A 27,595-nucleotide genomic window follows, 5' to 3' on the forward strand; every position below is an offset into this window, starting at 1 on the left:
AACGGTTCGCAATCTTCGCATTATATTTTGGAGCTAGAACGGCTTTTTCTCAAAAAAAACCATTAGAGTGGAAAAAATCTTTCCTAAAAGAAAGGTTTTGAAACATTTTCATCCCTTGTTTAAGAAAAACATTTAATAACAGCTTGATAGATCAAGGTATTTGCATCGCTTTCATTAAAAAAAACTATTGTTGTTACACGTTGCGCCAATTTTCAACCGTTAATTTGATTGGAAAAAATGTTTTATTTTCTTATCATATATGCTAAAAAACGCTTTTTCTATGTGTCAAGTTTTATCAAGATCTTAGCAAGTTACGACAAGAGAACTTCTTGACAAGAGAACTTCCTTTGTCAAGATCTTATCGAGGTGTTTCATGATATTTTTGCTATCATGGTCTTGGCAAGAGGTTTCAAGTTTTGCAAGTGTATTATCAAGATTCGTTTCACTGGGCAATCTTATGCAGGATAAGCGCTTAAGTGCAGCGTTTTCTCTGCAAAATTAGTTAGGAAAAGTACCGGGATTTTTCTAATTTTTCGGCGCTAGTTTTTGCTTTTCTTGCATAGTTTTGCCAATTTTCCCGTCCCGGGAACAAAAAATACACTATCAGACGGTGCAGACTCTGGATGGGGTCATAATCCCACTTTTCATGACTCTGGAAGGTGACCTGACCGGATTTCGCGGAACTTAGGTAGTGCTGCCAGACTCTGTGGAGTGGTCTGGGTTTACCCACCGTGTGCTGGGGCTCAGATTTCATCCTGGGTTTGCATAGTCAACAAGGTTGATGAAACAAGCGCATTTTTGTCGAACATTGTCGTGGTAGCTCATAAGAGAATATCTCTCGCTAATAGAGATTATTCGAGACATGACCAATTTTTTGTCTGGACCGTCTTCTAATCCCCGTACCTAACGCTAAGTCAAATTCAGTACTGAATCAGTTTGAAATTCAGAACGTTATCAGTACTGATTCAGAGTCTGATTCAAGTCACATTTTGCCCTAAATTTGTCTAATTCAGACTCTGATCTTTCTCTGAAATAGGGAAAATTGATAACTATGTTCGTGAGCCATCTTTTGCCCTTTTGTCTAGATCAACCAGTTCATATTCACAGCACTTCGCGCCGAGTAGTTCTAACACCTGGCATCCCCAGACTCAGTTACATTAAGATCACTTGAATTAAAACCTGAATGATATCTCTGGCAACAGCTTGTGCTTTGTCCTTGCCCAGCAATAAAAGTAACTGACTGAGCTCCTGGATACTCCTCTGTTCCAGACTGCATGTTATCTGCTCGATTGAAGGATGGATGCAGAGTTTTTGTAATACACTCCTCAGCTCATCTCCCCTCCACTTTTCCCACTCTTCAACCATCTCTGCAATTAAAAGCCACCTTTCATATACCCATTAAACCCGGATACGCCAAAAACGCAAAACTATGTAAGGATGGCGGCGAATGGGCTAAATTATGTAAGATCATCTACTCTTGAGGCTTAAAAAGAAAATATTACCGTTTCTAAGCGTAGATTTAACAAAATTTTGCGTTGAATTTAGCGTTGATCTTACAAAATTCTGCGTTTCTAAGCGTAGATCGTACATAAATTTCCGTCGTATTTGGCGTTGATCTTGCATAACATTCCGTTGAATTTAACGTTGATGTTACATAATTAGATCCTCGTTGAAGAGAAGTGTGAGCGGTGAATTTACGCTTAAAAATGGAACATTATGTAAGATATATGCTTGGAAATACAAAACTTTGTAAGATCTATGATTATAAACACAAAATTTTGCCAGAACTACTCTTAGAAAGGCAAAAATCACCGCAAACTTATTTAAGAAAATAGCGGTCAACTTTAAAACTTTTCAGCGCTACTGACGCTTATTTTACAAATTTTTACCAAGGAGTCTCTCGGCCCCAGAAGTTACGCCAAATTAAGTTGCACAATCATTTTAAATGGAATATTGTAACCCCTCCCAAAAAAATGTGGATATGGCTACCCTAGGATCAATTAAGAAAGCGAAACAACTAATAAAAGCATAAAACAAACCTTTTTGAATAAACCGATGAGTTCTATGAAAGCAGAAAACAGAAATCGGTGGTCATGGGCAAACAACTGTAACGTATATGCGACAAAAGGAGATTGTATAGCACAAACAGATGGCAAATTGGCGAAATAAGAGCATACACAATAAAACATTTTAGGATAATTTAACCTTAGAAAACTTACAATATACTTTTTGTTGAGCTTTTTGTTGACGTTGACATAAATTTACGTAACCCTAACTTATCCTTAAAATTATCTTAAACCTTATTGAGGTAAATTTACCTTAACTTTTGTTAGAATATCGATCAAACTATAGTCTTAAACTTAGTGAGAATTAGAAAGAAAGTTTGACTTACCAGATTAGAAAGACAAGCAATATGACTTCGATCAAAGAAATTATATAAATGAATCGTCAAGAAATGGTGCTGAGAATCAATATTCGGTTCAAATTGGTGAATCTAGATAACTATTATTAGAGTTGGATTAAGTGATGTAAAATCTTCCCAGCATGTATTAAATGATGATGATATCTCCGGAAGTGTGAATGAATTCTTAGAAAAGTGCAAATGCATTCCATTTATGGTTCCCTTTGCGACTGATTTGCAGAAGCAAACCATATTGGGTAACCCTTGCGACCCCCACTATAAATCACGGTGCTAAGATTAGTTTTGTATCTTGACTTTTTCACACTGATAATGGGTATATATACAGCTGATTTTTGAGTCCTTTTTCATCCCCAAATTCAAATCACCATCTTGATCTAATAATCAGTCTCTCCTGTAAATCTCTAAATTCTTCTGTAAAATATCATTTTGTTATTCTCTCATTTTTTGAGAAATTAATTCTTTTACTTAGTTAAAAACGCTTTTTATTCCGCTTGCGAAAATCCATAACCCAACAGGTTATGGGCCCAGCAATTTTCTAAGTCATAAAATTGATTTCCAAAACAAAACTAATTTGTTGTTGAGAGTCATAATCCTTTTCTGCTTAGTACCTTTTCTTTTCACAACTGTTTTGCCTGCTCAAACTTCAATGGATCAACAGACAGTGAAGCTGCTAACCTACACAGGAAAGGCACAGGACTTTCCAATCTGGAGCACAAGATTTGTGGCGATGATGCAGACGAAGGGACTCTACAAATCACTACTGGGGACAGAGGAGCAATCCAATGAGCCTGCGCCACTGGCCAATGGGGCAACCAATGATGAGAAGAAGAACCACAAGGTGCTGAAGGATGCATATGAGAAGGAAGTTGCAGACATCAAGGAGAAACGGAACAATGTGTGGTGCCATCTGCCACCGACTCTAGACGCAACAACCCTCATGCTGAGGAGACATGACTGTGTGGGAGATGACGGCATTGGAGATGGAGCAAAAGCTTGCAAGCTTTTGCAAGAGAGATTTCAGAGTGTGGAGACGCCGACAGTGGTGACTTTAGTGGCACAGCTTGCTCGACTGCAGCTCGAGGATCCTGAGGATTTGGACAGCTTCTTCATCAGAGGACAGGAGTTGCTCACAAGGCTACAAGAAGCAGGGGAAGCAGTCTCAGAGACCCTCTTCAACGCCTTGGTCCTCAATGGTCTGCCAATGAGGTATGAAAGTTTTGTTATACAGGAAAGCTTCAACCCGGCAACAAACTTCACAGAGTTGAGGAAAAGGCTGCAGAACTTTCATGAGAGCACGGTGCAGAGACACAAGGGACAAAGTGGTTCAGTGGCACTGGCAGTGAAGTGTGACTTCAAGAAGGGACCCAAGAAAGGAAACTGCTTTGTGTGTGGGATCCGCGGACACTTTGCCAAGGACTGCAGGAAGAAGGAGACAGCACAATGCAGCAAGTGTGGTGAGAAGGGTCACCTAGACAGGGCATGCAAGAGACAAAGAGATGGAGGCAAACATGAGTCAGTGGCAATTGGTCCAACATTGGCTACACCAGACGAGGAATGCTGGGCAGCTCTTGCCCAGTGGAAGACAGCAGGCATGTGGTTGTACAGATCACATAGTGACGAACATCGATGCGTTCCTGGACTTTGTGCCCATTCAATCAGTGGTCAGAAATCCCAACGGAGAGGCTTCCAGAGTGGTGGGCAGAGGCTGTGTGAGGATCAGCATACCCTCAAACAAAGGGGAATTCCAATGCGAACTCAAAAACGTTCTGTGTGCGCCGGACTATTCTTCAAACCTCCTATCAGTCTCAAGATGCACGGAGTGGGGACATAGCTTCACTTTCGAGAGAGGAAACAGCTGCATGAAACTCCAGAAGGGAACTCGGGTAAAACTAACACAAGAAAATGATTTGTTTTACTTACCCTGCAGCGTTCTAGAATTCAAGATGAGTTCCAACAGCGTGAAACTTGACAGTTCAAGGAAGTGGCACAGACGATTGGGTCATTTGAATCAAGCGGATGTGATCAGGAATGCACCAGAGACAGTGGGGGAACTCGATGATGTATGCAATGTGTGTGCATTGGCAAAGATCACAAAGACTCCAGTACCAAGAGTGGCAGAGACCCAAGCAGAAGAGAAGCTGGAGAGGGTGTTCACAGACGTGATGGGACCTTTCAGAGTAGAGTCACTGTCAGGGTTCCGGTTCTGCATAGTTTTTGCATACCAGTACACGAAGTTTGTGTTTGTGGACTTGCTTAAGGCAAAGAGTGAAGCACTGGCCAGCCTGAAGATATTTGCTCTCAGTGTGGGGACGCCCAAGAAGCTGAGGCAAGACAATGCGAAGGAGTTTCTCTCAGAGCAGTTCAAGACGTACTGCTTAGATGCAGTCATTCTACAGGAAAAGACCATACCAGAGACGCCACAACAGAATGGGTTAGCTGAGAGGTGCAACAGGACACTGCTGGAGATGGCAAGATGTTTGCTCATTGACTCAGGAGTTCCAAAGATGATGTGGGGAGCAGCAATTCTTCACGCAGCAAGGATCAGAAACTTGGTTGTGAGACGAGGAGAAGAAAAATGCCCAGCAGAGCTGATGAGAGGTATAAAACCTAAGCTTCCAATTAGTAAATTATCTATTTTTGGTTGCACAGTCTTCATGAGGAAGAGGGACAGAGACGTCAGCAAACTTGAACCCAAGGCACTGGAAGGAAAGTTTGTTTGTTACACTGAAGGAGAAAATGAATACCTGGTGTACATACCCAACACACGCAAGGTGATGGCAGTTCGAGATGTGATCATCAAGGAGTCTGAAGTGGGCTCAATCCCTGACAACAAAAAACGGCTGACCTACTAGAAGATGGGTCGGAACTGGGAATCTGGCACCCAGATGATGGTAATCAAGACGATGACAACAGAGAACGAAAGGACACATCTACTGCAATAAAGGAGGAGTGGCATGACGCAGGGAGCGTGAATACTCAAGAAACAACACTGAGACCAGAGGCCTCAGATGTTGGAGGAACAGCACTAGATGAAGGATCTACTGCAACAAGAGGGAGTTACAGAGACTCAGAGTCACTGGAAGACAGTGACACAGAAGACTTCTCACAGTTAGAGACAGTTGGCTTCAATGAAGATGCACTGGAACACGCGGACAGAGCAGAGCCCAGACGAGGGACACGAGCAAGGAATGTTCCGCAATTTTTTGGAGAAGTCAGGACCCATCTTGCTGTGACTGAGGGCGACTATGGAACCCAAAACAGTCTACGAAGCCAAGCAAGGTGACGATTGGGACCAGTGGCACCGGGCAATGAAGGACGAGGTCAAGGCACTCCAAGACAACGACACTTGGAACCTAGTGAGACCACCTACAGACAGGGACGTCATACCGGGCAAATGGGTCTACAAAGTGAAATTGGGACCCAGTGGTCAAGTGGACAAATACAAAGCGCGCTATGTGGCGAAAGGCTTCAAACAAGTGGAAGGACTGGACTACTTTGAGACTTTTGCGCCTACCTGTAAGCCAGAGACATTCAGGATTCTACTTCAGCTATCAGCGAAGCAGGGCCATGTGATGCACCAATTTGATGTCAAGACTGCTTTCCTGCACTCACCAATCGAGGAAGAAGTGTATCTGGAACAGCCACAGGAGTATGTAAAACGCGGATCAGATGGGGAGAAGTTAGTATGTCGACTAAATAATCAATTTATGGTTTGAAACAGGCTGCTAACAACTGGTACAAAGAGCTGGCAAACTTCCTACTGAGACAGGGGTTCACCAGAAGCAGAAACGATCACTGCTTGTTCGCAAGATCAGAGGCAGAGGAGCACACCTTCATCTTGGTCTGGGTTGACGACATCATAGTGACACACTGGTTTCTGGGTCTAAGAATCAGACGAGAAGAGGGCAAAGTCACAGTCGACCAAGAACGCTACATAGAAACAATGCCTGAGCGGTTTCAAATGGATCAATGCAAACCCATAAGAACTCCAGCTGATTTGAATTTGAAACTTCAGACAGCACAGAACGGAGACGAAGAAGTGGACCAGAGGATCTACAGAAGCTTGGTTGGATCACTTCTGTATCTGGCCAAACAGACGAAGCCAGACATCATGTTCACAGTCAACATTCTGTCCAGACACATGAATGCACCTACCAATCAACACTGGATGTGCAGAAAACGATTTCTGCGATATTTTCAAGGTTCAAAAGGTTTAAAATTTACTTACACAAAAGAGGCTAGTTATGATTTAGTGGGGGAAAGTGATGCAGACTGGTCTGGAGACGTGAACGACAGAAAATCAACAACGGGCTATTACTTCAAGCTCAACGGACGTGGCGCAGCACTCAGCTGGGGTGTCGAGAAGCAGGCCACAGTTGCTCTTTCTTCATCAGAAGCAGAATATCAGGGCATGGCAGCAGCAGTTCAGGAAGCACTCTACCTGAAACAACTTCTAGAGGATTTTGGCATCCAACAGAAACGTCCAATAGCAATTGGAGAGGAGAACCAAAGTTGTATCAGATTTTGCCAAAACTCAGTCATGCACAAGAGGAGCAAGCACATCGAGACAAAGTTCCACTTCATTCGTGACAAGACTGAGGATGGGACTATTTCAATTCATTACGTCCCTACAGACAAAATGGCAGCGGACATCTTCACAATGTCCTTTCCCGTTTTGAAAGTGGAAACATTCAGAGCAGTTTTGATGGGAGCAGACTCTACGCAATCAGCTCAAGTCTGAGTGGGGGTGTTAGAATATCGATCAAACTATAGTCTTAAACTTAGTGAGAATTAGAAAGAAAGTTTGACTTACCAGATTAGAAAGACAAGCAATATGACTTCGATCAAAGAAATTATATAAATGAATCGTCAAGAAATGGTGCTGAGAATCAATATTCGGTTCAAATTGGTGAATCTAGATAACTATTATTAGAGTTAGACTAAGTGATGTAAAATCTTCCCAGCATGTATTAAATGATGATGATATCTCCGGAAGTGTGAATGAATTCTTAGAAAAGTGCAAATGCATTCCATTTATGGTTCCCTTTGCGACTGATTTGCAGAAGCAAACCATATTGGGTAACCCTTGCGACCCCCACTATAAATCACGGTGCTAAGATTAGTTTTGTATCTTGACTTTTTCACACTGATAATGGGTATATATACAGCTGATTTTTGAGTCCTTTTTCATCCCCAAATTCAAATCACCATCTTGATCTAATAATCAGTCTCTCCTGTAAATCTCTAAATTCTTCTGTAAAATATCATTTTGTTATTCTCTCATTTTTTGAGAAATTAATTCTTTTACTTAGTTAAAAACGCTTTTTATTCCGCTTACGAAAATCCATAACCCAACAACTTTCGTTTTTGTAACATATATAGAAGAAAAAAAGCACATTTAGTAAGGAAGCGGAAGGACTAGCTAATTACGTCAATGGGAAACGTTTACATTCATAAGAGTTTCTGGTTTCACTCGACCAAAGAAATTTAAACAGAACCTTGAGTAGTGATTGAACAAAGTGAGTCTAAAAGAGATCCAGGGTAGTTTTCGATACCTGATCAAAAACTAATTGATCATTATTGGTTAAGCAACAAAAAATGAGTACAGAAAAGCAGCTATGCAAACAAGAAAGAAAGCATTTGAATAGTTTACTGTATATAAAATCAGCCTTTTGCCTTCTTTAAAAACAAATGAAAATTGTTGTGATGAGTATGATAATCTGAACCAAAAAAAATCCGTTTAAACCATTTTTTTTAGGCTGTGCAGGTGTTAATTCAAGTTTTTCGAGGAAATAGTATTAATATTAGATCATAGTTCTAGCACGCTCTTTTTTAAAAGCGTTATACATATTTCAGTTCCGATTCATATTTGTCTGTTCCTTCAAGTAGCAGTTTTCCATAAGATTAAAAACAATCGATCCTATGCAATGAATCACCTTTTTGACTCCCTAACACTGTTTTTGATTTTGTCTCTTGTTTTTGCTCTTCAGGCAGTTTTGAAAAAAAGGAAAATATTATCAAAAATACAAAATAAAATAGAAATTTAATATTTGAGATTTTTGAATACTATTCCAGAGAAAGGCTAAGGAGCTCAGTTGTAATTTTCAACTGTAAATATTCTGACAACTCTATAAATAATACAATTGTTTTCATTTTAGGAGACTGTTTCTATGGCGGTTTTTGCACATTCTTCTTGGTGTGGCTGTCTTTAACTCCACCGGATCCGGTCCCCAGCCAAAATGATAGAAGAGAAGTGGAACACCAGAAAACTGCTCAAAAAGCTGTTAGGAAGTTAATTACAGAAATTAAATTGAGTTGATTTTTACCCCAAACAAAACCAACCAAACAACAGGCAACAAAGAAAACAATACAAACGGACATTGAGTTGAAACTTAATTAAAATAGAACAGGCCAATTATCAGAAATTACTAATCATTGAAGGGACCATACATGGAAATTTACTTGCCATAATAACGACCCTAATGGAAACCCAATAACCATGAACTTAATATTCATGAAACGTTCCTTGTTTAGAGTAGTTTTTTAAATTATTTTTTTGCAATATGAAAAAGGCAAATATCTTCCCAATTAAAAATCTATTCATAAACGATTCCATATACCGATATTCAGGTACTATAGAAGAATCATACAAGACAATTATTGATTATATGTAAAATACATAGATTATGTAGGTTTCGGTTTACGGTAAGTACGTTTCTTCAAGCCGGGTTAGATGTCTGTTCGTCAGTGTATTAACCGTAACATGCTCTATGGCGTTCTTCTCCCCTCTCCCCACTTTTCAGTATAACAATTTTGCGATCATGAAAGCTCTTTTATGTAAAGCGCGGGTATTAGTCTATGGTAGTCCTACATAAAGTTTCGGGTTCGGTGTCAATGGCATGAGTAATTAATTCCACTGGTCAGAAAAAGTTCAAGAGCTCTGTTATGAATTAGTTTAGCGGATAGAATTGTAACAGTGTGGCGAATACACTATCCCAAAAATATATAGGAATCGCGAAGCGAATACGGAATTTAATGAGCGTGGCTAAATTTACTTACCCGGGCCGAGGAATGTGGCCAAAATTATGTAAGATCAGCGGCAACTAGCGTTGACAAGTCGGAAAATTCACCGCAATTTTCTTACATAATTTTGCGTTGAATGCGTTGAATTTAAAGACAAAATTCAACGCATTAAACGCAAAATTATGTAAGAAATGGCGGTGAATTTTCAGACTTGTCAACGCTAGTTGCCGCTGATCTTACATATTTAGCGTTGAATTTAGCGTAGATCTTACATATTTAGCGTAGAATTTAGCGTAGATCTTACATAATTAGCGTTGAATTTAGCGTAGATCTTACATAATTAGTTTTGAATTTAGCGTAGATCTTACATATTTTTGCGTTGAATTTAGCGTTGATCTTACAAAAAATCAACGCGTAGAACTCTGGGTATGGGACTCGAACCACTGACCTCCTGTTTACTTGTCCCCTCTACCACCATTGCGCCACCGTACCTTGGTTTTCGTAAGAGCCGCAATCCTTATAAAGCGTAGATCTTACATATTTTGCGTTGAACTTAGCGTAGATCTTACATATTTTGCGTTGATTTTAGCGTAGATCTTACATATTTTGCATTGAATTTTGCGTAGAACTTGCATATATTTCGTTGAATTTAGCCTAGATCTTACACATTTTTCGCTGAATTTAGCCGAGATCTTACATAATTTCAACGTATTCGACGCATTTATCATGTGAGAAGTACAGGGAAAAACTTAGAATTTTTTTTAAATTTTGGAAAAAATTTGAATTTCTAAAACGGTCTGAAATGGTTTTTGCACCGTAAGAGAGCTAATGATTATTTTTTGCTGACTTCATTTTTCTCATTTGTGCAGCATAGGGGTCGAAACATTAAAAAAAATTAATTTTTGGAAAAAAGAATTGAAATCATCAAATGGTCTGAATTGGATTTTGCACTATAAAAGAACACTAAAAAAGCTTTTTTCTGACTTCTTGTAACTCACTTTTCGAGTATAGGGTTCGAAATAGTGAAAAAATTAATTTTTCGAAAAAAAACTTGAAAAAATTTTGAAATCTTAAAATGGTCTGAAAAAGATTTTGCACTATAAAAGAGCACTATAAAGTGATTTTTCTCACCTGAGCAGTATAGGGTCGAAAAAGTTAAAAAAATTAACTATTAAAAAAAAGCTGATATATTGAAATCGTTAAATGGTCTCAATTGGATTTTGAACTATAAAAGAGCACTATAAAATTATTTTTCTCTGACTTCACGTTGCTCACCTTTGCAGCATAGGGTTCGAAACAGTGAAAAAAATTAATTTTTCGAAAAAAAAACTTGAAAAAGTTTTGAAATCGTAAAATGGTCTCAAATGGATTTTGCACTATAAAAGAGCACTAAAAAGTGTTTTTTTTTGCTGACTTCGCTTTTCTCACCTGTGGAGTATAGGGGTCGAAACAGTGAAAAAATTGACTTTTTGAAAAAAAATTTGAAAAACTTCTTAAATCATAAAGTGGTCTGAAATGGATTTCAAAAAATTCAACCTTAAATTTGTAAGATCTACGCCAAAATTCTACGCAAAATATGTAAGATTGGTGTTGAAAGCGTTGGATTTATGTAAGATCTACGTTAAATTCAACGCTAAATTTGTAAGATCTACGTTACAATTCTACGCTAAATATGTAAGATCTACGCCAAAATTCAACGCAAAATTATGTAAGATTGGCGTTGAATGCGTTGAAATTATGTAAGATCTACGCTAAATTCAACGCTAAATATGTAAGATCTACGCTAAAATTCAACGCTAAATATGTAAGATCTACGCCAAATTTCAACGCAAAATATGTAAGATTGGCGTTGAATGCGTTGAGTTTATGCAAGATCTACGCTAAAATTCAACGCTAAATATGTAAGATCTATGCCAAAATTCAACGTAAAATTGTAAAATTGGCGTTGAATGCGTTGAATTTATGTAAGATCTACGCTAAATTCAACGCTAAATATGTAAGGTCTACGCTAAACTTCAACGCAAAATATGTAAGATTGGCGTTGAATGCGTTGAAATTATGCAAGATCTACGCTAAATTCAACGCTAAACATGTAAGATCTACGCTAAAATTCAACGCTAAATATGTAAGATTGGCGTTGAATGCGTTGAAATTATGTAAGATATATGCTAAATTCAACGCTAAATATGTAAGATCTACGCTAAAATTCAAAGCTAAATATGTAAGATCTACGCCAAAATTCAACGCAAAATTATGTAAGATTGGCGTTGAATGTGTTGAAATTATGTAAGATCTACGCTAAATTCAACGCTAAATATGTAAGGTCTACGCTAAAATTCAACGCTAAATATGTAAGATCTACGCCAAATTTCAACACAAAATATGTAAGATTGGCGTTGAATGCGTTGAATTTATGTAAGATCTACGCTAATTTCAACGCTAAATATGTAAGATCTACGCTAAAATTCAACGCTAAATATGTAAGATCTACGCCAAAATTCAACGCAAAATTTTGTAAGATTTGCTCAAGCGTAGATCTTACATAAATTCAACGCATTCAACGCCAATCTTACAAAATTTTGCGTTTTTTAGCGTTGACACCTCGGCCCGGGTAGTGGAATTGCGGAGCAAATCCAAGCTAGACTTTGGCGAGCGTAAAGTAGAAGCGTTTACTGAGCAACTTGAGTTCAGAATGATAAACGAGATTATGATTACTTATAATAAAATTTTATGAACAAAGTATGAAATAATTTAGTAGGCTAGCGTGAATATATTTATACGTCAATAATAAGAAGTCAAAACCTTAGTTATGATATATTTATGATTTTTATATAAGATAGAGGATAGATTGATAATTAAGTACACATACAAATTTCGATATATATATATATATATATATATACATATATATATATATATATATATATATATATATATATATATATATATATATATAGGTAATCATATGTATCACATTTCCCCCGTGACAAAAATTGAAATTTATTTACAATTTTAAAATCAAACAACACCAAGAATCAAGGAGTTAAAACATAACTCAAAATAAGTTGGAGGTACGTCGCAAATTCTCAATTTAACTGACAATAAGAATGAACTTGTGTATATGCAAAGCATATGTAAAGAGTTATTTAAATAAGAAATAAGAGTGACCATTACAGCACATTGAATTGGAAAATCCGAATAAAGTTGAAATTTCATGGCAAATACAATGTGAAAAGAAAATATGTAAATGGGCAAGCTGAGAAGCATAAATTAAATTGCACATACGAATATGAGTGGATTCGCAGAGCGAGTACATGAATTAAATTAACATTGGAAGAGAACAACAAATTGAATAAGTGAAATTGAAAAGTGGAATTACAGAGCAAATACATAATTGAATAACGAAATCGTAGTTTGTTTCAGTTTTCAAAGTTTGAATTTTTTCATTATATTTCATTTTCTGCATCCCACACCGACATTTACCGTTCTTGCTCATACTCAAAATATCTAATTCCGGGGTCTGATGGTGAAACTTGCCCCAATTGTATGTCAGGTCGAGGTGGTGACGGGATTCCTGATTGTTCGGCGTTTTGAATAAGGGCTACTACCGAATCTTCTGGTTTTGAGGCTTTCTTGTCTTTTTTATTTTTTCGCTGTTTTTGTTTTTTGTTTTTCGGTTTAGTTGAACTTGATGAGGCGAAAGAACTTGTTGGGGATATATCTGCATCCGTGAATCCATAAAATTGAGGTCGGTTGCGCTTGCGGCCTTTTGTTTGATCGTCCTGTGCGGGGGGGTATATGTGTTGATTGTGAGACTTGTGAAGCAGGTACAGGTGGAGCCGGTACAATCGAAATCAATGGTTGATCTGGAGCTGGCACATCTTCGTGAAAGTCATCAGAGATAACATTATGACGTCTTTTGAGCTAGGGTTTTGTCGGTTTTCGTACCATCAGCGCATGCGATACGTTTGAGTTTATGGACGACACTACCGATGTAGTATCCCGTTGACGGTGTCTGATTTTTATCTCGCACCTCTTTTGTTTCTTATGATCATTGCTGTGTTTTGCGATTTTAAATTCCGTTGTTTTCTCGTAAGGAGCAGGGCGTCGTTGGGCATATACCCACAAATTTGTGGATCTTTCGGCTTTTGTCCCAAATTTTGCAAGATCACTATCCGGAACTTTTACTGGGGATCTGCCAGGCTCGTTGATGATCGTTGTCGTTGGTGACGACTTCGTAACAAAAGATCCAGGCTTAAGTACTTCATACAGACCTGCCAACTGTCTTTTTGCTCGTTTTTTGTTTGGGAGTTTTCGTGCCAGCTTGACTTTAAGGGACTGTTCCGTTCTCGGTATGGGATCCGTAACTTGCGGGTGTGTAATGAAGCGAGACTCTTTGTTGTCCGATTCCCGGTAGCGCTGACCTGCATCTAAAGAGGCCTGACACATCTTCTGTTCAATTGCGATATCGCTTCTGTTAGCACTGAGCAACCCAGCTTCGTCCAGCAAGTCATCCGCAGAAACCGTTTCAGCATCTAAATAGTGATTAACAATTTTTTCATAAGTTAGATTTAAACTTGATGGAAGTGTGCTAATATTCCTTAAAGGAGTATTTGCGGGACGGCCGAAATGAGCTTCAAAAGGTGTTATCTTTGTTGTTTTCTGTTTAGTTAGTCGTAAATCAGATACTATTTGTTTAATCGCTTTAGATGTTGAAAACGTATCTTTATTTTCAGCTTTCATGCAGGATAAACGACTTTTAATTGTTTGGATCATTCGCTCCACCAACCCAATAGCTCTATGATCACCGACCGGAGCGTCGAGAATGTTGATATTATTTTCGTTACAGTAGTTTGTAACTTGTTTACCTACAAGACAAGTTGCTTGGTCTAAACGTATTGTTCGCGGGATTCCATGAGTATATGCATAATCACGAAGAAATTTTACTACAATTACCCCATTAGCGTTGTCGAATATTCTAACTGTCGGATATTTGGAATAGCGGTCAATACGTGTTAAGAAATAAATATCTTTATCTTTATCATTAATTATCGGACCCCCAAAATCAATCTGTATTTCTTCGTTTGGTTCTTGACAAGCTTTGTGTGGGTGCCATTTAGACCTTGGTATGATAGGTTTTAAATTCTTACCAATATCTGTACATGGGACGCAATTGGATGTTTTTGCTAAAATTTCCCTTTGCATATAGGGCCACCATGCGTATTGGGAGAGAGATCATCCCCCAACTACCAGGGTGCGTCATGTGGATGGATTCGAGCACCGACTCCTTAAAAGAATTTGGGATGGCCACGCGTTGATCAACACACAGACACACAGATTTTACGTGTAGATCCTTCCAGAATGAGTTGATGTACCTGCTCACTTCTTTGCAACGGGCCTCATCATCCTGTAAGACAAGTCGCGGATCTCTTTCAACTAAGCGTCCTTACTAGTGAGGACCGCCAGGAAAGATTTATTGAAGAGCTGGTTGAGGTTATTTTCAAATATCTCCTCCCGGGATAGCTCGATGTCGTATTCCTCGGGTGATGATGATGCTTGAACGTTACTGGGTCCGGCTCTTGTAGATGAGATGGGGGTAGATTGAGTGCGGAATGTCACTCTCGGGGTTTGTGGTGAAATGGGTGGATTACTTTGCGATGCCTCTTTTGCTGACATTTTGATGTGGAGTATTTGCTGTGTAGAATTAGCTATTAAATGACAATTAGAATTTTGCGACTGGATTCGCGATGCGAGAGTAGTGTCAATTTTGAACAAGTGATTTGCGTGGCAATTAAAGCGAGAAATGAATTTTCGATTGTAATTATTTGCTTGAACTCGAGTAGTGAATGAATTATTTGAGGCATTTGAATTATGCGTGCTACATTTAGCAGGTTTGCAAGAGTGGACGCGCGTCTTGTGTACTTGTGATTTGTATTTATTGTTTATGTGCGGCTTATGGAAAGGAATTTTATTTGAGTGCGCCACGTTATAAATTAGTTTAGCGGATAGAATTGTAATAGTGTGGCAAATACACTATCCCAAAAATATATTGGAATCGCGAAGCGAATACGGAATTTAAATGAGCGTGGCTAAATTTACTTAGTGGAATTGCGGAGCAAATCCAAGCTAGACTTTGGCGAGCGTAAAGTAGAAGCAAATTACTGAGCAGCTTGAATTCAGAATGATAAACGAGATTATGATTACTTATAATAAAATATTAAAATATTATGAACAAAGTATGAAATAATTGAGTAGACTAGCGGGAATATATTATACGTGAATAATAAACAGTCATAACCTTAGTTATGGATATATTTTATGATTTTTATATAAGATAGAGGATAGATTGATAATTAGTACACATACAAATTTCGATATATATATATATATATATATATATATATATATACATATATATATATATATATATATATATATATATAATATATATATATATATATATATATATATATATAGGTAATCATATGTATCACAAGCTCACCTGACTAGAGAAAAAATTAATAGCAATTTGAGACGTCTACATCCGCCGAGTTGATCTTTTTTCGAACAAATTTTTAAGAATTGCGGTGATTAGCGATGAGAAATTTTCAGTACTTGCTTGTCATCCACTTCTTCATCCCTTTCGCCATCAGTCTCTTACTTCTATAATATTTCTTTTATTTTTATTTGTTTATGTGCCGCTTGTGGAAAGGAATTTTATTTGAGTGACTAAATAAAGATGCAATTGCGTCGCGAATACGGGAAATTGTTGCTACCATAAATTCCTCATCATATTGAGTGACGCTTTTTGTTTTTTGATTTGGTTGGCGCAAAATATAATCAATTAAACCCATTCTAGTGCCAGGAATATGTTCGATATTAAAATCGAAAGGTAACAGGACATCGATCCATCGGGTTAATCTACTATTATAAGATTTATTTGAACGATGAGATTTAAAGACTGAAAGAAGTGCTCTGTGGTCCGTCAATACAGTAAAATTCTTCCCAAAAAGATAATATTTAAAATATTCAATAGCACAAACCACCCCAAGTAATTCCAGTTCATTTATACTATAACGTTCTTCATTGCTATTAAGGAATCGGGACGCAAAAGCTACCGTTTTCCACCCTTCACAATCCAATTGCTCAAGTGCGGCGCCTAAACCTTGACGGGATGCGTCGCATTTGATTCGCGTTTCCAGTGTCGGGTTAAAATGAGTGTTTTCTGTAGCATTCGCAATAACGGTTTTTATATGTGTTTGATGATTTTCATTCCAAATAAATTTTTTGTTTTTCTTTAATAATGGCCGAAGAGGATGACAACTTTTTTGCAAGATTAGGAATAAACTTACTTAGGTGATGGACACTACCCAAAAATGATCGTAACTGTTTCAGTGTTTTTGGAGCTTTGATTTCCGCAATTGCTGCTGTTTTAGATTCTATAGGTTTAACACCGCTTTGTGAAAATGTGAAACCAAGCCAATTTATCTGATGTTTAGCAAAGTGACATTTGCTTAAGTTAATTCTGAGATTATCAGCCTCAAGTTTTCTCAAACAATCGTAAACGTATTTGAGGTGCGATTCCTTACTACCTTTGCTAACTACAATTATGTCCTCAAGAAAACAATATGTGTTAGACAAACCAACTAATGTGTAATCCATCGCCTTTTGAAACTCCGCTGGCATATCTGTAAGACTATAAAATCCCGTTTCAAAACGATACGTACCTGTTGCGTCACCACAAATGATATTGAAATTACAATGACGTGCGGTATCTGGATGCAAGTTTAGTTGACTATATGCGTACTTTAAGTCGATCGTTGAAAAAAAAAACGTTTTCGCCCTGATTAGAATTGTTAATGTGCTGTGAAATTGAATCGATAAGACTGTCTATGTTTGGCATTTGGTATTTATTTTTATGTATTGATTTGTTTAAAACTTTTGAATCGAGAGCTAACTTTACATATTTGTCCTTCTTGACTGTAATTACAATAGGGGAAATAAAATTTTTATCAGAACATTCTTGTAACTTTTCAATATGTCCTTGTTGAGAGAGTTTTTTCAATTCGTCTGATACTTTGTCCACCAGATTTATAGGAACGCGACGGCCTTTTTGGTGTAATGGAGTGTAATTTTTATGAAGTTTTGAACGAACAACATATATTTTGGACCTACCGATTCTGGAGATTAAATCAGGAAAATCAGTTGCAATTTGTGTCTTGATTGGACAGTATTCTTGTTCTACCTGATTAATTGTCGTTTGATTATCTGACTGTTAGATTGAGAGTCCGAGTACAGAAAACAAATCTCTACCTAACAGTGCGCGGTGGCCATCCGTCACGACTTGAATTTCTATCGGATTCGCGTACCAATTTTTACTTTGGATTGAAGTTTGAAGAGTGCCTAGCGTATGAATAGGTTCGTTGGAGAAAATTTTCAATTGTTTAGGATTCGCCTCGCGTATCCACTTTGAATTTGGGTCTTGGGAAACAATTGAAGTTGCCAATGATTCATTTACTATTGTGCACACGCTGCCCGAATCCACCAAAACATTTGTTGCTGTATTTACGATCGTTACGGGGAGATTGAGTGCCTCCACTGAAGTTGTGAATTCCATCGAAGATACTGTAGCCACGCAATTATCTTCATCCGATGAATAATTCGATTCCAAATCAGGATCAAAATCAATCGAAATTTGATTAACATCTTCAGCTTGATCGTTTTTTTCGACATTATTAACCCGTGGCCTGGGTTTTGGGTACGAATTAGGGTTTTTTGGTTTCCGACAGACTTTTGCGAAATGATTATCAATACCGCAGTTATCGGGTTTCTTTCCTCTAGCGGGACATCTATTGCGATGCTCAGGAGTCCAGTTCATTCCACAGAAATGACAAGTTGTGGGATTTTTCCGTGCCGTAGTGTTCATGGTAGAAAAAGGAGTAGCATTTGCGATGCGCATCCGCTGCACTTGATTGACGGTTGAATTGAGTTCATTTTTATTTGCATTCATTTTGAGCTGGTTGAGAGTACACATTTCGATATTAATTGCTATTGCCAATGCTTTGTCAGGTTCTACCGTTTCTTTTAGGAGCTCTTTTTGGATATCTTCATTCTGCATATTTGCGATAACAACATCTCTAATGATCGTATCCTCTTTTTCTCCTAGATGGCAATTTTCCGAAAGTTCTTTGAGATGACCATAAAATTTCTCAATTGGCTCCCCCTTTTGCTGTTTTCGTGTAAGAAAGAGATATCGATCGAAAGTGATGTTGTGAATTCAGATGAAAGTTGTATTCAAGACATCCCAAAGATTTCTTGTTGAATTTTCATCCAGAACAACAGTCGAGTTTTTTGAATTGAATATTCTCTGCCCTTCTGTTCCTAGACTCAAGTACATCAATGACGATGCTTTTCGATCGCAGAGTGTCCACGGTTTGTCTCCGCATAATATGCCTACCGCTATAATGCGTTGACAATTATTTGATCATCCCCCAACTACCAGGGTGCGTCATGTGGATGGATTCGAGCACCGACTCCTTAAAAGAATTTGGGATTGTCACGCGTTGATCAACACACAGACACCCAGATTTCACGTGTAGATCCTTCCAGAATGAGTGGATGTACGTGCTCACTTCTTTGCAACGGGCCTCATCATCCTGTAAGACAAGTCGCGGATCTCTTTCAACTAAGCGTCCTTACTAGTGAGGACCGCCAGGAAAGATTTAGTGAAGAGCTGGTTAAGGTTATTTTCAAATATCTCCTCCCGGGATAGCTCGATGTCGTATTCCTCGGGTGATGATGATGCTTGAACGTTACTGGGTCCGGCTCTTGTAGATGAGATGGGGGTAGATTGAGTGCGGAATGTCACTCTCGGGGTTTGTGGTGAAATGGGTGGATTACTTTGCGATGCCTCTTTTGCTGACATTTTGATGTGGAGTATTTGCTGTGTAGAATTAGCTATTAAATGACAATTAGAATTTTGCGACTGGATTCGCGATGCGAGTGTAGTGTCAGATTTGAGCAAGTGATTTGGGTGGCAATTAAAGCGAGAAAAGAATTTTCGATTGTAATTATTTGCTTGAACTCGAGTAGTGAATGTATTATTTGAGGCATTTGAATTATGCGTGCTATATTTAGCAGGTTTGCAAGAGTGGACGCGCGTCTTGTGTACTTGTGATTTGTATTTATTGTTTATGTGCGGCTTATGGAAAGGAATTTTATTTGAGTGCGCCACGTTATAAATTAGTTTAGCGGATAGAATTGTAATAGTGTGGCGAATACACTATCCCAAAAATATATTAGAATCGCGAAGCGAATACGGAATTTACTGAGCGTGGCTAAATTTACTCACTGGAATTGCGGAGCAAATCCAAGCTAGACTTTGGCGAGCGTAAAGTAGAAGCAATTACTGAGCAACTTGAATTCAGAATGATAAACGAGATTATGATTACTTATAATAAAATATTATGAACAAAGTATGAAATAATTGAGTAGACTAGCGGGAATATATTTATACGTGAATAATAAAAAGTCATAACCTTAGTTATGATATATTTATGATTTTTACATAAGATAGAGGATAGATTGATAATTAAGTACACATAAAAATTTCGATATATATATATATATATATATATATATATATATATATAAAAATAGGTAATCATATGTATCACAAGCTCACCTGACTAGAGAAAAAATTCATAGCAATTTGAGACGTCTACATCCGCCCGAGTTGATCTTTTTTCGAACAAATTTTTAAGAATTACGGTGAGTAGCGATGAGAAACTTTCAGTACTTGCTTGTCATCCATTTCTTCATCCCTTTCGCCATCAGTCTCTTACTTCTACAATATTTCTTTTATTTTTATTTGTTTATGTGCCGCTTATGGAAAGGAATTTTATTTGAGTGACTAAATAAAGATGCAATTGCGTCGCGAATACGGGAAATTGTTGCTACCATAAATTCCTCATCATATTGAGTGACGCTTTTAGCTTTTTGATTTGGTTGGAGCAAAATATAATCAATTAAACCCATTCTAGTGCCAGGAATATGTTCGATATTAAAATCGAAAGGTAACAGGACATCGATCCATCGGGTTAATCTACTATTAAAAGATTTATTTGAACGATGAGATTTTAAGACTGAAAGAAGTGCTCTGTGGTCCGTCAATACAGTAAAATTCTTCCCAAAAAGATAATATTTAAAATATTCAATAGCCCAAACCACCCCAAGTAATTCCAGTTCATTTATACTATAACGTTCTTCATTGCTATTAAGGAATCGGGACGCAAAAGCTACCGTTTTCCACCCTTCACAATCCAATTGCTCAAGTGCGGCGCCTAAACCTTGACGGGATGCGTCGCATTTGATTCGCGTTTCCAGTGTCGGGTTAAAATGAGTGTTTTCTGTAGCATTCGCAATAACGGTTTTTATATGCTCGAAATGTGTTTGATGATTTTCATTCCAAATAATTTTTTTGTTTTTCTTTAATAATGGCCGAAGAGGATGACATATTTTTGCAAGATTAGGAATAAACTTACTTAGGTGATGGACACTACCCAAAAATGATCGTAACTGTTTCAGTGTTTTTGGAGCGGAGCTTTGATTTCCGCAATTGCTGCTGTTTTAGATTCTATAGGTTTAACACCGCTTTGTGAAAATGTGAAACCAAGCCAATTTATCTGATGTTTAGCAAAGTGACATTTGCTTAAGTTAATTCTGAGATTATCAGCCTCAAGTTTTCTCAAACAATCGTAAACGTATTTGAGGTGCGATTCCTTACTACCTTTGCTAACTACAATTATGTCCTCAAGAAAACAATATGTGTTAGACAAACCAACTAATGTGTAATCCATCGCCTTTTGAAACTCCGCTGGCATATCTGTAAGACTATAAAATCCCGTTTTAAAACGATACGTACCTGTTGCGTCACCACAAATGATATTGAAATTACAATGACGTGCGGTATCTGGATGCAAGTTTAGTTGACTATATGCGTACTTTAAGTCGATCGTTGAAAAATAAACGTTTTCGCCCTGATTAGAATCGTTAATGTGCTGTGAAATTGAATCGATAAGACTGTCTATGTTTGGCATTTGGTATTTATTTTTATGTATTGATTTGTTTAAAATTTTTGAATCGAGAGCTAACTTTACATATTTGTCCTTCTTGACTGTAATTACGATAGGGGAAATAAAATTTTTATCAGAACATTCTTGTAACTTTTCAATATGTCCTTGTTGAGAGAGTTTTTTCAATTCGTCTGATACTTTGTCCAACAGATTTATAGGAACGCGACGGCCTTTTTGGTGTAATGGAGTGTAATTTTTACGAAATTTTGAACGAACAACATGTATTTTGGACTTACCGATTCTGGAGATTAAATCAGGAAAATCAGTTGCAATTTGTGTCTTGATTGGACAGTATTCTATCTGATTAATTGTAGTTTGATTATCTGACTGTTAGATTGAGAGTCCAAGTACAGAAAACAAATCTCTACCTAACAGTGCGCGGTGGCCATCCGTCACGACTTGAATTTCTATCTGATTCGCGTACCAATTGTTGCTTTGAATTGAAGTTTGAAGAGTGCCTAGCGTATGAATAGGTTCGTTGGAGAAAGTTTTCAATTGTTTAGGATTCGCCTCGCGTATCCACTTTGAATTTGGGTCTTGGGAAACAATTGAAGTTGCCAATGATTCATTTACTATTGTGCACACGCTGCCCGAATCCACCAAAACATTTGTTGCTGTATTTACGATCGTTACGGGGAGATTGATTGCCTCCACTGAAGTTGTGAATTCCGTCGAAGATACTGTAGCCACGCAATTATCTTCATCCGATGAATAATTCGATTCCAAATCAGGATCAAAATCAATCGAAATTTGATTAACATCTTCAGCTTGATCGTTTTTTTCGACATTATTAACCCGTGGCCTGGGTTTTGGGTACGAATTAGGGTTTTTTGGTTTCCGACAGACTTTTGCGAAATGATTATCAATACCGCAATTATCGCATTTCTTTCCTCTAGCGGGAGATCTATTGCGATGCTCAGGAGTCCAGTTCATTCCACAGAAATGACAAGTTGTGGGCTTTTTCCGTGCCGTAGTGTTCATGGTAGAAAAAGGAGTAGCATTTGCGATGCGCATCCGCTGCACTTGATTGACGGTTGAATTGAGTTCATTTTTATTTGCATTCATTTTGAGCTGGTTGAGAGTACACATTTCGATATTAATTGCTATTGCCAATGCTTTGTCAGGTTCTACCGTTTCTTTTAGGAGCTCTTTTTGGATATCTTCATTCTGCATATTTGCGATAGAAACATCTCTAATGATCGTATCCCCTTTTTCTCCTAGATCGCAATTTTCCGAAAGTTCTTTGAGATGACCATAAAATTTCTCAATTGGCTCCCCCTTTTGCTGTTTTCGTGTAAGAAAGAGATATCGATCAAAAGTGATGTTGTGAATTCGGATAAAAACTGTATTCAAGACATCCCAAAGATTTCTTGTTGAAATTTCATCCAGAACAACAGTCGAGTTTTTTGAATTGAATATTCTCTGCCCTTCTGTTCCTAGACTCAAGTACATCAATGACGATGCTTTTCGATCGCAGAGTGTCCACGGTTTGTGTCCGCATAATATGCCTACCGCTATAATGCGTTGACAATTATTTTTCCATGCTATTTTTGCCTGTTCATTACGGGTGCGTCGACCTCGCTCCGATTGTGCTGTCGGATTTTCAACTGCGTCCTCATAGGCTGGTTCAAGAGTTAGAATTACGTTTTCGGGGGGATCAGCTAATAGTAGATCCACTTCAATTCCTTCACGAGCAAGGATTGCAAGTTTGAGCTGTGTCCTCCAATGTTCCCATCGCAGTGGAGGCTCAAGAGTTGCCTTTTCCCAGAAAGGTTGTATTCCGAGTGGAGATTTGCCACTGTCCTTTAATGCTGACTGCGCCATGTTATAAATTAGTTTAGCGGATAGAATTGTAATAGTGTGGCGAATACACTCTCCCAAAAATATATTGGAATCGCGAAGCGAATACGGAATTTAATGAGCGTGGCTAAATTTACTTAGTGGAATTGCGTAGCAAATCCAAGCTAGACTTTGGCGAGCGTAAAGTAGAAGCGTTTACTGAGCAACTTGAATTCAGAATGATAAACGAGATTATGATTACTTATAATAAAATATTATGAACAAAGTATGAAATAATTGAGTAGACTAGCGGGAATATATTTACACGTGAATAATAAAAAGTCATAACCTTAGTTATGATATATTTATGATTTTTATATAAGATAGAGGATAGATTGATAATTAAGTACACATACAAATTTCGATATATATATATATATATATATATATATATATTTTTATATATATATATATGTATATATATATATAGGTAATCATAGGTATCACAAGCTCACCTGACTAGAGAAAAAATTCATAGCAATTTGAGACGTCTACATCCGCCCGAGTTGATCTTTTGTCGAACAAATTTTTAAGAATTGCGGTGATTAGCGATGAGAAACTTTCAGTACTTGCTTGTCATCCACTTCTTCATCCCTTTCGCCATCAGTCTCTTACTTCTACAATATTTCTTTTATTTTTAAATCGGATTAAAAAACTCTATGAAAAACATATGCGCTGATTTGCGGTTCAACAATTTTTTTTCACCAATCAGTTTTAGAGTTAACTCATCGACCCAGGTAGTAAGGATAACAATTCAGTACTAAAAATTGCAGTTACTTTTTCAATAAATTGCAAACAATTTCAGAAAAAAATTGGGGCATATTTTATTTGTTGGAAAAGCTTTTCCTCGGCTAATGATATAGTTAAACAATAATTTTTAAATCCGGGTTGAAGTATCAGAGCCGTTTAACCGCATTTTGTTGTAAGAACAGAGCTGATTGTGCTGAAATGATCTAAGAAATTGCGGTGCCTCTTTGAGAATGCGCTCAAATTTTGAAGTTTCAGCGCAATATTCAACGCAACTCTTGCATCATTCCAGCGCATTTTTAGCACATTTCTTACATAACTTTCACCGCCTTTTGCGGCGCTTTTTTTTGCAAAGTTTCAGTGCATTTGATAAACAGTTTTAGTGGATTTCAGTTCATTATTTTGTAAGGTTTTTGCCTGAAATTGTTACCATTTTTGCAAGAAAGGCGCTTTTCAGGACTTTTCAGCGCATTTTTTACAGTGCATTTTGATAATATGAAATCATACGAAATCAGAGTTTTAGTAGTCAATGGTACAGTGGACTTGTCGACGACTTAAAAATAGATCAGGGTTCGTAACTCAGGCAACGCGAAAAGGTGTTAAAATAAGCAGAACTTTTCTTGGAAATTTGGCGCGTTTCAGCACATTTATTAGTCCAGCGCATTATTATATGTAATGTTTTGGCGCTGAAATATTTGAAAAAATAACGCAACGCATTTTTCACATAATTTTTGGAAAATTGGAAAAAAAAAAAATTGGTTAGAAGTTTGAGAAAAACCTTGCATTTGGATGGGCTGTGTTGTGATGAGACTGTGTCGTGGTTGAGCGAGGAAGCTGTATCCTTTGTCACAAAGTAAACTTCTTAAAGTATCCTCTAAGAAAAAATCAGGACAACTTTCTTCAATCAGGTTGAAGATTTGCTGCACAGTGCGGCATCTGAAACCACGAATAGTTTTAATATAACTTGAATGCCAGCAAAACTCAAACAGCACCGAAACAGTTGGTACGTGTTGATTAAAGCTAAACTGAAATTCAACTTTAGAAGTTCAATGACCCAACATTATAGTTGAAATATTATCGAAATTTAAGGAAGCTCAGTTGCAATGCCTTTTTGAAACCCAGCCCACCCCGCCCCGGAAACAATTTGATTTTTTTCCCGAGTCGACGAACGCGCCAAAATAATGTAAGATTGGGGGTAACTAGCATTGACAATTCAAAAACTTCCCCACAATTTCCTTACATAGAAGTTTTTGAATTGTCAACGCTAGTTACCAATTATCTTACATATTTATGCGTATCTAAGCGTACCCGGGTCGTAAAACTTAAGCAAGCAATCGTTTATATGGAGATTTTCAGGCCAAGACTACATTTTGCCAATGTACGAGGTATATTTAGAGAAACTTGCTGCTACGATAGCAAGCAAATTTTTAAACGGATTTAACGCGATTTAAGAGTTGTCTTGTTTTCTCGCGACCGATTTTTAGCCAACCACAATTGAGCAAAATTTAGCTGTGCGAGGCACAACTGCTAAAAGATCACAACCGCGCATGAGACCAAAAACCCAAAAATCGGTTAGTTCAATTTGAATTTTTTAAGTTTCAATTCAACTAATTCAGTTATCTTTGATTTCAGGCAAAAGATCTCCAAAAAAAACTGGACAACAGTAAGTCAACACCTTCAAAAGTATACAAAATATAGTTGAAATTAGATCCAAAAAACGACTATATTAGCCGAAAAACATTTGAAGATAGGTCTGCAAAACGACTATATTAGCCGGAAAATAGTCATAAATAGGTCCAAAAAACAACTAAATTAGCCGAAAAAGAGTAAAAAAAATTATAGGAAAATTAGTCGAAATAGTTCAACATTTTAGACTATATTTCATTCCATTAGTGGTTTATTGAACGACATGTATGTTTTCGAAAATTGTCTATCTTTTCATCATATGGTAGCCAGTTAATTCAAGAATATGAATCATATGTTCAATATGTGCGTACGCACATTACCAAGCCTCCTTGTTTTAATCCAGGTCACTCAATCTACCTTTGACATCTTCTAGGCAGTTATAGTCCGTTACTTTACTCAAAAAATTCGCTAATTTTACCTTATTTGAATTTTTTCAAGGTTTTGCAGCAATTTATTTTCTATTTTAGATGCAGATCTTTGTTTTCGTTGTCTGGGTACCTTTCATTTATATGGGCACTTGTTGAGCCGATAGATTGCTGTTGCAAAGGTACTGTATGGTGCGGATGGACTGAAACTGTTGGAAAACTGATGGACTTGAAATATTAAATTAAAACTTTCAAAATACATGAAATGATAATTTAAACTTAAAAGTATATAACGGTTTTCATTGAGTGAGAAAACAATAGTAAAATCGGATAACAATCTATTCAATGATGTTTTCGTAGCTCAAATTTAAATCCATTTCAAAGGTTTCTTAAACAATTATAATCCGTCTTTTTTTTCACAAGAATTAAATAGATTTAAGAGGATTTACGTCCGTAAAATGGTCCTAGATTGATGCCGTAGAAGGGAAATTGTTGATAACATTTCATTAATGAATACCGCTATAAAATCGATTTTTAATTCAATTATTCCAATGCGGAAAGCTCTTACATATTATTGCGTTTCTAAGCGTAGATCTTACATAATTTTATTTTGGCGTTTCTAAGCGTAGATCTTACATAATTATGGCGTTTCTAAGCGAATATCTTAATTAGTTTTGCCTTTATAAGCGTAGATCTTGTATAGAGGTACGCTGAAAAACGCAAAATTATAAAAGATCTACGCTTAGAAACAAAAATTTATTCAAGATATTCGCTTAAAAACGCCGCTGAGAAATGCAAAATAAAATTACTTAAGATCTATTCTTAGCCACGGAATATTGTGTAAGATCAACGCTAAGAAACGTCAAAATAAGGTAGGAGCTACGCTTACAGATGCACAATTATTTAGGATCGACGCTTAATGACACAAAATTGCTTAAGTTCTACGCTTTAGAAACGCAAAATTATGTAAGATAAACGCCAAACTAAACGCAAAATTAGTTAAGAACCATTGCAAACGGCAGTACTTTCTGTTCAACTCGTCAAGCGTAGATCTTACATAAAATCAATGCTAATCACATATAATGTTGCATTTTTAGCGTTGCCACCTCGGCCCGCGTAGGTACTTTTCGCTATTAAATGCGAATCGCTCTAAAAATCTACTTTATCATCTACTGTATCATCTACTGTATCTATTGTATCATTTACTGTAGACAATTAACCTCAGTTCTTGAACTAGCTGCGAGTATGGAACAAACACCGGTCGTCTCGCTAGTGTTTCAGGTACATCTGGTTGACAATGGTGACATCCACATTCATCCATACAAGTGCCATGTTCCGCACAGTACTCGTTTTCTTCATCTACCAAATCCTGGCAAGAC

The 27,595-nt window shown here is 37.3% G+C and overlaps 1 protein-coding gene across 1 annotated transcript; it reads right to left on the minus strand.

Moving 5' to 3' along the window:
* Positions 1-1,179: 1,179 nt before the first annotated feature.
* Positions 1,180-27,595, minus strand: LOC142356885 (uncharacterized; the record flags this gene model as incomplete). The annotated part of the gene is made up of 3 exons (XM_075408651.1): positions 1,180-1,367; positions 24,944-25,101; positions 27,437-27,595. Coding segments are annotated over 3 exons (505 nt in total), but the record flags the coding sequence as incomplete, so codon positions are not given.

This window comes from Convolutriloba macropyga, unplaced genomic scaffold (genome assembly GCF_964194025.1).
Source record: "Convolutriloba macropyga unplaced genomic scaffold, txConMacr16.3 SCAFFOLD_3036, whole genome shotgun sequence".
NCBI lineage: Eukaryota > Metazoa > Xenacoelomorpha > Acoela > Convolutidae > Convolutriloba > Convolutriloba macropyga.